This window comes from Pleurodeles waltl, chromosome 10 (assembly GCF_031143425.1).
Source record: "Pleurodeles waltl isolate 20211129_DDA chromosome 10, aPleWal1.hap1.20221129, whole genome shotgun sequence".
In the NCBI taxonomy this organism is placed as follows: Eukaryota; Metazoa; Chordata; class Amphibia; order Caudata; family Salamandridae; genus Pleurodeles; species Pleurodeles waltl.
In genome coordinates, this window is record NC_090449.1 from 234,286,233 (window position 1) to 234,298,303 (window position 12,071).

The window sequence follows — 12,071 nt, forward strand, 5'->3', positions numbered from 1 at the left end:
TTAATAACACAACACACATACACACTACACATATCCTTAATACCTTCAAACACACACTCCCTGTCCATACAAAACACCAGCTCTACCCCCTACGTGCTACTAACAGACCCTTTTCCATCACCACCAAACCTATACTCAACCCTCCCTCATATTATCCACCAACTCCCTTCTCCTTATTTTCCCAAAAACACACAACCAATCACTGCATACATTCCACTAAACCACACATATTACCTCTTCCAGCTACCAGATCTAACACAAACCCTCATAATTTGTCTATCCCCTCTCAAACACCGCATACACTTTTTCCAATGCACATAACCACTTCCTTTATCATTCAACTTCCAATAGTACTTTAAATCCAGATCCTTCACAGAAATCCACTACATCAGTATCTTATCTCACTAGTCCACAAAAACAAAATATAACACACACACACAAACCAGCATACCAAGAACACACACACAGAATTTCATACTACATTCTGTCACAAAATAGAAACAAGCACCAAATCCCATCCTCATGACCACACAAGTAATACAGATCCTAAAGCATCTTTACTGTCAGATTTTCGATCCTCAAAAACACCTACCACAAACACTCCAAACAAATAACACTCATTCTCCCGCCTCTCATCAATTGCACAATTTAGATCCTTAGAACATGACGGACATGTCCCACCACCATCTATAATCTATAAACCTTCCACCCTACACAGAGGCAATCAAAATAAACAACATGCCACCCTTTACAACTTCACATCTCCTTGTTTATTACACAACAAGACTACTCAACAAAAACACCACAGCTCACCAATTAACTCTCAACCACCAGCTCTACCACCTACACATGCAGACGCAACAAAATGCCTTCTAAGCTTCCTGGACGAGGATTACGATATAGACAAACATCTCTATTGCTATTGTCATACCATTAATACCTGCAATAATAACACACCTGCTACAAGTTTAAAGAATACTACTCACTTTTCCACCATCAAAACACAACCTTTAGACTGCCTACTAATCAATGCTAGATCCCGTTCTAAAAACAAGCACCACATCGGTGACATACGCACTGACATTCACCCTGACTTACTGTTCATAACTGAATCATGGTTGGGAGATGACATGGCTGCAGTGTTGCATGAAGCCGTTCCTCCAGGCTATGAAACTGTCACAAAAAATCACATAGGCAGGTGGACTAGCTGTTATATTCAAGGAAACATAAAACCTCACCAAAGATGACAGGATATCCAGGTCAACAATAAAAAAAGCTTTTAAAATGTACTATTTAGACAGAATTCAAAAAGTTAAAAGTGCAAATAAAGAATTTTATAAAATTCTCACAGAATTGTGTAAAACCTAAATGCACGGAAGGAACTCATCCTACTACTCAAGAATTTATTGCCAAACTGGCTACTCATTAGGCAACCAAAGCAGACATGCTGGACTCCTATTTAAAACAAGGGAAAACCACCAGCACCACCCCATTTTCAATAATCCCCTCCAAGGGTAGGCCATCACAAGGTGAATTAATGGATCATGTCAAAGCAAGCAGGACAGCTAGGTGCCCGAGCTGACCCTTGCCCACCACAAATCTTCAAGACATTTTTTAAACTACTTCTGCTGCCACACCAGTAAGAAGAAGAATCAAGATTTCTTTAACTACAGGAATCTTTCTAGAAGACTAAAAAAAGGTAACATACCTCCATTGTGAATTAAAACAAACCTGGACCAACATGACCCCAGCAACTACAGATGGATTACAAGTGGACATTTCGTGGGCAACTGATAGAAAGAGTAGCATTCATCCAAACAACACAATTAATTGAATATAACTCTATACTTTCCAACTCGAAACAGCATTTCATCTAGGAAGAGGAACATAATCTGTCCTCATAACCATTTAAGATGACCTTAAAAGCACAGTAGACCAGAATGGGGGTCACTGCACTACTTTGCTTGGAACTCTCAACTACCTTTGATACGGTTGACCATGACACTGTAATCCATCTTGAAGGCAGAATAGAGTGAACAGCTCTTGATTGGATCACATCCTACCTTCAAAACAGAACAAATGTGATCCATATTCCCCCTTTCTTATCCAAACCGTATTTCACAAAAGCAAAGGTCCCTCAAGGCTCTAACATTTCACCCATGCTTTTCAGCATCTACATAAAGTCATTGCCGACAAAAATCAATGAATTTCAGCTCACATTCTATACCTATGCAGATGACACACAAATGCTTCTTAAACTGGAAAGCCCTAAAGACATTGGAAAATTAAAAATCTTCAGTTGCCTCAGAGCTGTTGATTAGTGGATGACATGAAACCATCTCAAATTGAATGCTTCCAGAACTGAAATACTCACATGTGGCAATTGGAAAAATTATGACCCTCTCTGCGCCTGGCCTGACAATCTGTGACTTCCTTTCAACATATCTAAGGAAGTAAGAAACCTTGGAATTACCATGGGCTCCATATCATCAGTGAATGACCAAGTGGACAGATTAGCAAAATCAAGCTTTATCAGTATGAAAACTCTGCAACACATCTTCCGCCAGCTTGGATTTGCACACAAGGTCCATGTTACTATCTCTCTGGTACTGTCTAAACTGGCTTACACCAATGGTCTTTACCAGGATCATCTTTATCAACTATGAAAAGGCTACAACAAATTCAGAACTCTGCAGCCAGACTAGTCCTACATGTAAAGCCTCAAGTCCACATCTCCCCTGCGTTGAAGACCCTGTGTTGGTTACCTGTTGCCAGAATACCCACCTTCAAACTGCTTTCTGTCACCCACATAGCAAAACATGGAACATAACCACTTTTCATAAGTAATAAAATCACCAACTACATACACAAAGAAACTCAGCTCCAGTTTTGGCACCTCACCTCAAAACTGCAGCATACAAGATAAAATTCATGGATGGTACATCTTGCACTGGTCAAGCAGACAAACTATGGAATTCATTACCCCCAAAATATAAGATCCATGGATAACTATCTTATTTCCAGAAGACTCCTCAAGAGTTGGTTCTTTCTACATAACCACCATACATTTGACGACATCCAAGTCTGAGGCCCGGCTCTGGGGGTGATTAGCACTTCCAGGCACTGCTGCAATATTAGGCATCCACACCACCTGAGGCACACTGGCGGATGTGTGACCTGACCAAACCTGACGGACCTAACAAGGTGGGTCACGGGCTGGCTAGGCCACAATGCCTGAAGTGCATGGGGGCAGTCGTTCATTCGCCCTTTGAGGAGGAGGTTGGTGTTTCTATTCACTATGGCCTGCTCACCCCTTCTCCTCAGCATGCTGACAGTGAGCTAGCTGCACCTAAAACAGTCAGAAGGGAAAATTGCAGGAGGCCATGAGTAAGCTGTGATTTTAGGCCTGAGGGTACAGACTGGTGCCAGCTTCCTGAGATCAGAGGAAGGGGCCAGACCACCCCTGTGTACAGTGGACTGGAGTGTGCGGAGCATTGACTATGCTGCAGGGGCCTTCTGAGCTCGCAGGCCTAGGGCCAGGCTAAAGTAGAAGAGCCCTGCCGGGCGGAGGCCTGTTGGGGGAGTCCACAAAAAGGCCGTTCCTGCGGTGCCCAGCACCTGCCGACCCCCTCATTGAGACTCCGTCGGTGCCTCACAAGGGTTGCGGCAAGGAGGATGAGGCCGGCCCATAGACTGGTCTCATCGGTGCTTGCTGGAGGCCCCTGGCAGACCAAGCCCTGGTACCGGAGAACACAGCTCATCCCCGGCTCCTTGAGCTCTGAGACGGGGGCTGGGTTATCCCTTGCAACAGCTGCGGGTTGCTTCACAGACCCCCCCACCTCATCAGCTCTTAGTTCAGATGACGCAGAGGCCACAGGGGACAGCTCCACTAGGGAAAGCAAATGGTCGAAGTTGAGAACCCGTGTACACTACAGAGTGCTTCCTATGATGACCCACCCGTGAACTTAGGAATCCTCCCCCCCCCCCTCCCAGTGATGAGGTATGTGCTGCCTGCAATTGACTGATGGGAGGGCTCCCCATTTGTGATTGGTCGAGGGACCCACAGGCAGCTCTGCAGGGGCTGGGGAGTCCATGCTGGGAGGTACCCTCCTATCCTGGTAACTATACTGCCTTAACATTGCAGAGGATCCATGACTGGAACTGAGGGGAGGTGGCTGTTCCAACACCATAACGATGCCGGTATCCCTGAGGGTGCACATCCTCTTCTGGTGATCTTCAGAGTGTTCCCAGTTTGGCCCCAGCCCTAACCACACATGAAGACCCACGGGGACATCACAGATGCTTGATTCATGCAGACTGCACCATTCTCAGTGACGGCACAAGACTGTGGGGCCTGACTACTCAACCTTCCACACAATATTGGGCTGGGCTTTGTTCCACTCCTCCTCATCCCCACTTAGGGGCACACTCCCTTCCAAGAGACACCATACTTCTGCCTCCAGGGCTGCCTGCCCTTCCGTGCTCCACCTTGCATCTGCGGCACTATCCCTTGAACATCTTAACATGGGTAGACTGCGATCTGCAGTGCCCACGTCAGCACCACGGGTGACGAGGCCCCGATCCACCATCTCAGACACACCAATACTTGGTGACACCTTTTTCTTTCGACATCGGACAAAGTAGACAGAGTCCTAACCGCAACTGAGAAGTCCTGCGTCTCCATGGAAACCAGGCCTTGGTCCTTAGCAATGGAACTGAGTTTCTTACATGACGACCATCGCAAACGTGCAGACTGAGTCACTGATGGAGAAAAAACATTAGCATACCTGAAACCGCTAGCCACAGATAAACAGCGTGTGACTCAGGATCTCCAGGACTGAGTGTGTCAACTCGAGGGATGGGCAAATGATGTGGAGGGGTGCCACACTGGAGTATAATCCAAATTCTAGGTCCTCTGGAGGGAGTAGAGTCTCGACCCCCTCGCATAACTTGAAACCTAGTTCAAATCATTTGTTTCTCCATCAGATTTCACCCACTTCTTCTCCTTGGAGAGGGCCCACTGAACATCCTCTGGCTGCCCTCTCCTGAGAGTGCTCCCACACTCCATGTTGTCCAAAGTGCTATACTTTAAAGACAGTGATGTCAGCTAGCGGGCTGACAGGAGGGAGTAGAGAGTTGAGACCCCCACGCGTACCTTGAAACCTAGTTCAAATAATTTGTTTCTCCATCATATTTCACCCACTTCTTCTCCTTGGAGAGGGCCCACCAAACATCCCCGGCTGCCTTCTCCTGGGACTGCTCCCACACCCCATGTTGTCCAAGGTGCTATATGCCAGCATGAAGGCTGCCAGACTGGCTGGCCCCCTGCGAGGCGAAGACATCCTCATAATGTTTTTTCTAGACTATAGTGAGCCGTGCAAAGTCAGTGCTCCTCCTTCCTGGAGGTCAGGCAGCAGCTCCTTCAACTGGGGGCTCAATATTCCTTCTCGTCTCCAGCCTGCCTCAAAATCATGTTGAGCAGTGACTAACTTCTTCACAGACCCCAAAGTTGCAATTAAACAGGGCACATTTCCCTTCAGATTTTGCTACCAATAGTTAGCCACCACTTCCACATTAACATTAGGTTGCCTATTGTGATCTGTTTTGGTTGATTGCTGTTTGTGGTAGGCTCTAAATATCCTCCTCTTCAATTGTCTGCACTGTTCCTTACCCCTCCCACATGCAAATTGCCCTGGCAGGCAGGATCTCCACACTTAACATGCTTTAATAATGTGGCCCCATGGAGCAGTGGTTGACCTGGGTAGGTCTCCACTGCATGTATCACGTACTTCCCATCACACTCACTATGGCTTCCCCCTCTAACACCACATTCCTCACCTAAATGTATGGGGCATGCACACAGCATGGAAAAGATATTCCGTTTATTCATTCACCAACCTCCAGCAAACACACATTATATTCCTCCAGGAAACCCACACTACTACTGAGGAATTAGAGCGGCTGCAACAGAGGGATGTCATACACACTACAACCTATTTGGCATATGTGTGAAGAACTATGGTGTGGATGAGGCCTGGGGTCCCCTTCCAAGTCCTAGATACTGTGTTAGATAAAGAGGGGAGAGACGTACTTCTTGAGGTCCCATTAGAAGGTCACTCCAATCTCATAAAGAGCATTTATGCCCTGAGTAAAGATCAGGCGGCCTTCTGGAACACTCTTGAGCTTAGTACATAAGACACAAATGCCATTGGTACTTGGAGGGGATAGTAACTGTGTTCTTGACCCTAACTTAGATAGACCCCACCCTCCATTATAATGCTCCACCTCCTAGATGCAATCTGAACGTTTCCAGAATTTCATTTGTCACTGGGTACTGTTAAATGTGTAGAGAACCATGCACCCCAGTACCAAACTCTACTCTTTCAATTCTGCAACTCACAACCTCTATGTGCCCCTGGTTTGCTTCCTTTGCTCCCATCCCTCGATTCCCTGGGGGCACCACTCTAACTATCTCAGATGTACAATCTCAGATCTAGATGCACACTTCATTGATCTGCAATGGGAAGTCCCCCATCCACATGTCACTGACATGGCAGCTCACATGAGTGCCTTGGGCATCCTGTCTTATGCGAAACACAGGAGACCCACCGCCGGTGATATTTCACCAAAAAACACAGCACTGCCTCCACTAGTACACTGGAATGGAATGCCTTTAAGGTGGTAAAGATGGACGCTTGTCTACAAGAGATATTGGGAGCCCATAGAATGCTAGACAGCGAGAATGCGGATATGGAGTAGCTCCTATCCTGACTGGGAGGGGAGACAGACCACGGCCCCAAGAGAGGTCCTGAGCTCTCTGAAGCTAAGAAAGAATATGTGGCACTCTTTGACTGTTTGTGGCACTTCAGCATTGCAGCGAATGCTGCCAAAGTACATGGAAACTGTGACAAATCAGGGCGTCTTCTTGCTTGGTTGAACAAGACACCCCGTGAGTCCTATACTGGAGACTGTTGCGCTCTCGGGTGTAATGATACATACACAGGGTGAAATACATCAGGCATTCCTCAGATATCACTTGTCACATATCAGGCAACCCACAATACATCTACAGAAGAGATGAACACCTTCTTTTCAGGCCTCCCCCTCCCATGCATCACTGATGCCACCAAACTCTTTCTGGATGCCAAGATCACGAGGGCAGACATGAAACAGGCGATTTGGGAGCTTGCTAGGAATAAAACTCCGGGCCTAGAAGGATTGCCAATAGAATATTATACCACCTTTTCTACCAGCCTGACACACTGCTTGGTGGAGATGTTTAATGAAGTACTACACAAGGGTGAACTCCTGCAGTCCCGTTGGGAATCCATCTTAGTCTATTCTCAAGCATGTAGGGACCCCACTCAACTAGCATCATACCGACCCATTGGGTTCCTTTGGACAGATTACAAGATCTTAAGGAAAATTCTTTCTAGAAGGTATGCCCAGGTTTTCCCCAAAGTCATACATCCCGATCAGAACGGCTTTATCCCGGGGCGCAGTACTTCACAAAATATCAGACACCTATTTCATATACAGGACCAGACACAGTTGTTTTTCCAGAATGCAGCCTGCCTCATACTGGATCTTGAGAAGGCATTTGATTCCCTGAGAAGTGACTACCTTTTCCCGGGCCTAGCCTGAATGGGAATCGGAGAACGCTTGCTTGCCTACACAAAGCTGCTCTACCCCAATCCCACCTCCAGGATACACCTGAGTCGTCTTATCTCCTCACCCTTCCACGGGGTTCGTTGTACCAGACAGGTGTGTCCACTGTCACACCTGCCTTTTGTGATGGCCATAGAGCCATTGCCATCAGGCTGGGAGGGGAGGGCCAGGCATGGGGCATTCCCCTATGGGACAGGATGCACATGGTATCCCTGTACGCTGACAATTTACTCTTTTACCTAGAGGACTAATTGACTGACCTCTCCCCTTTGCATGATACAGTAGCTGAATTTGCCAGAGCTGTGCCACTCTGGGTAAACTGTGGAAAATCAGCTGTCTATACACTCTTTCCTCACCTGACTGCACAAGAGATATGCGTTGCAATGCACCGCTTTGTTGGTGATGGGAGGCAGTTCGCTATCTGCCTCTAACATACCCCACTAAATCTATTTGAGAGCAACCTTCAGGCTGCCATGGCCGGCACCAAATCACAAATACACTTCTGGAAGAATTTGCCGGTGGTTTTTATCGGTAAGATAGTTCCAGCTAAGATGGTAATTTTACCCCATCTCTTTTATTATTTTGCAAACCTCCCCATAGTCCCACCAAAACCCTTTTTTGACGAGTCGGACACATTGCTTTGTGTCCTAATCTGGGTTAACAAACACTGCTCAATTGTCCTGAAAAGGTGCAGCTGCCAGTAGGTCAGGGTGGACTTAGTACCCCCTCCTTTGAGGCATATTTCTTGGTGGCTCAGCCACAGTGGTTGGCACATTGGACAATGGGGTGCTACTTGGGAAATAAATGCCAGGGGCCAGGCCCTTTGCCCCATCCACAATAAGGGGATTCCTCCTTCCCAAGATCTTACCCCAGTCCCCCTAGCCCCTACAGGTGACTAGTCCATGCCTGTATGGTTTGACTCCACCACATCTTTATTGTACTCCTGCATACGCTCTGGCACTCCCTCTGATGGGGATCCCCTGCTTCCCATGTTTTCTACTTTATGGAGCTGTGCGGCGGTGAAAACTATTGCTGGTTACCATTGGGGATCTCTTCTCCGATGAGCGCCTCATTACCTTTGAACAACTCACCACAGAACAGGGCCTCCCACAAGGGCAATTTCTAAACTTTGGACAGCTATGCTTCAACTGCCAGAACCTCTGGGGCACACTTGACATGGAACCTGTCCATCACCCATTGTTACAGACTATACTCACCATAGGAGAGGGGTGCCACCTGATCACATCGTTAGACTAAGCCATTAGTGAACCTACTGGGACTCCCCTGACAGCACTGCAGAACAAGTGGGAGGATGATTTTGGGAGGGCACTAAATGACAAGGAATGGGAATTCCCCCCCACCATATCTCTAGAAATGTTTGCTTTAAAAATATACAGATCTTAATGCTTCATCGGACATAGCTGGCCCCTGCACAATTAAATCGTTATTTCCCTGAGGCACAACTCTGCTGTCCATAGTGCCGCTCACCAGATGCAGATCCAGGTAATATGATGTGGTCCTGCTCAACTCTGCAAGGCTACTGGTGATTGATACACACCACATTACGGGAGGTCACAGAAGTACCCAACATCGATACATGGGAATCCTGCGCTTTAGAAATCTTCATGTGCAGGAAACAACATAAAGTGCAGGTCCGCTTTGCAGCCCTGGTGCTTCTTCTAGCCAAACAGATACTCACACTTCCATGGGGAGCCATGGTGGCACCCCCAGTAGCAGAATGGCTTTGAGCAATGCAAAAATGGGGAAGGGCAGAGGAAGAGTCTCTATGATATGAGGAGATCTGCCACCTGTCTAAGCGACTCCATTTCCGTTGCATGGGCTACCTTTCCTACCCATTTCTTACAGCTGGTTGGAAACTACAACCTCCCCCCATGAATTACATTGGCATTCACCTCACATCATACCCAGAAAGCTCCCATTGCTAGCTACTGCATCCACTCTCCTATTTCGCCTCACCTGCCCCCTGTTACCCTGACCACTTACCTATGTATACTCAGGAGCTCCTTTCCCACTCAACCTCACCTGCCATCACCTCCCTACCGATACCCTTTACCCAGTTCAGGTCTTCACCCTTGTTGTAAGGCTTGCATCTCTATGCTGCAAGTATCTACTCATGTTTTACTGTTTGAACTCAAGTGATGCTTTATTAATAAGCTCCTCACATATGTATTCTGTTACTATCAACCCTGCAAATGTATGTATCCAATATGTTATTTCACACGGAGCATCTAGTTGCTTGTATTTACTTTGTTGTGAAAGCCAATAAAAACAAATACAAAAAAATATATAGGTCACTGCTTAGTTTCATTTAAGGTATTTGATTAGATGCTTATGGATCTTTGTTTTTTTTAATTTATCACAATATGTAAATATGATCATAACAGTTGTATCTATAAGTGCTTCACTATTGAAATATTGAGAAATACATTAAAATAAAATAAATACAAATAAAATGTATAACACTACACAAATAAATTAGCTTCACGTACAGCAACAATCGAAATGCTGAGTTTCTAACTACCAATCCTAATATGCCCATATGGGACTTTATACAGTACAACTTTATATCTCAATATATTATCGTCCTTATGCATGCTTACCCTTTCTATGTAAGTATATACTTATTGCTTTACTCCTACTCCAGATGAAAAAAAAACAAAGAAAAAAAAACCTTTTCCTCTCTTCAATAAACTATTCTATGGCTTATCCTTTACCTCAATCTATATATCCTCTACCGTCACTCCCTGACTCACCCCAAACCTCATTCTACTAATATGATCTCCCAAATAACACTTTCTAGGCTCTTTCCTCGTCTATCCTTCCCTCATCCTATTCAATCAAACTAACAGAACCACATGCCTATAGCTCAAATTAACAACCTATATTTCCCTATACTAATCCACCACTAATCCTTTTTAGGTCATGGAGTAGCATGCTACTCACAGGAAAGTGGCTCAGTGCCTCGTCAGGGGTAGTAAGCACTGTATAAATACAAATACAAAATACCCACTGAGCTTAGTGAAGCACACTAGTGAACTTTGCTTGGTGACGCTCAATAGTGAATAGTCCAGTCGTCCTAAATGGACGGAGCCTCCTTAGTATTTTTATTTATTTGTAAGTATAAATGCTAAATGTCAGTAACATACATTGGAACCTGTGTGCACAGCAGATAGTTTGTGATGACTAGTAGCATACCTGTCACTAGGTTTACGCTTTGCTGATGCCATCTTTGTTTTTGTACTGAAGTTGGTTTTAAGATCGAGAATATACAGCCCATATAAAACAAGCACAGACCATACCTACTTGTTATTCCACTCCTTCGTCTTATGGACCTGTTTGAGGGAAATGCAGAAGGTTTCTTGCAGGGCCCTGGTAATTGTACATAGGTAGTTGCATTTGGGCAAAGGGTCAACACAGTGCATTTTGGGATGCTCTTCTCAGAAGGTTGTCTGAAAATGGAAACTCTGACCCTACTGGTTGGTTGGAATTCTGTACTAAAGAGAGTGCAACGAATGGCACTGGCAGTGAGCTACTGCCTGATAATCAAAACTTGAACAAATAAGCTGGAGCTCTCCTCCAGCTTGTTGAACACCTTTTTAACACATGTTCTAAATATTGTTTGTAAAGATATTGGTCCATTGGGCATAGCATTCCTGTTACTAACTGGACAATAATACTGCTGCAATATTCTGGTTCCTCACCCTTCCTCGGTGATGTTGCATTTCACATTGTCACTTTGGCCTTAATCATCATTTTTAGCACGCTTTGTCGAAATGTAGTAGAAGGCAGTATTGTGAGGCAGTTCTCACTGTTGATTAGTCTTAGCTGCTGATTTTCAAGCATTCTAAGACTGCTGAAATGCTTCTATCATTGAGTCACCAGACTATTCTCATCTCTTCTTCTCCTGCTACAGCATTAACCCGAGACTCCAAAATGCTACTGTTCCTGGCTGCACTATTGGGCCTGTATCTTCTCTTTCGCTGGCACAGAGAGAGGCAGAGGGTCCCAAATCTCCTGGATAAGTATGTGCTGATCACCGGCTGCGACTCTGGCTTTGGGAACAAGCTGGCACGACAGCTAGACGAGCAAGGACTGCGCGTGCTTGCTGCATGCCTGACACAGAAGGGGGCGGAGCAGCTGAAGGAAGCCACCTCCCAGCGGTTGCAAACAGTGATCTTAGATGTCACCAGCAAAATGAGCGTGGCTGCCATGGCACAATGGGTGAAGGAGCAAGTGGGAGACCGAGGCAAGGGCACAACAATTACTCTTTCTACCTTTTTGAAATCGTAAAGTCAGCAACAGTAGGCCTGATTCACAAAGGTAACTTACACATTTGAGTATGTTTGCACTTTTGAGTAAGCGTACTACTTTCCACAGTCTGG

The 12,071-nt window shown here is 45.7% G+C and overlaps 1 protein-coding gene across 8 annotated transcripts in view; it reads left to right on the forward strand.

The window, feature by feature from the left end:
- Positions 1–12,071, forward strand: part of LOC138261375 (retinol dehydrogenase 7-like) — a 257,364-nt gene that overhangs the window by 192,440 nt on the left and 52,853 nt on the right. For all 8 annotated transcript variants that reach the window (XM_069210266.1, XM_069210267.1, XM_069210263.1 and 5 more), the window contains one exon: positions 11,603–11,935. In XM_069210266.1, coding sequence (XP_069066367.1) covers positions 11,623–11,935 — 313 coding nt within the window. In that variant the 5' untranslated portion in view covers positions 11,603–11,622. The remainder of the gene's footprint in view (positions 1–11,602; positions 11,936–12,071) is intronic.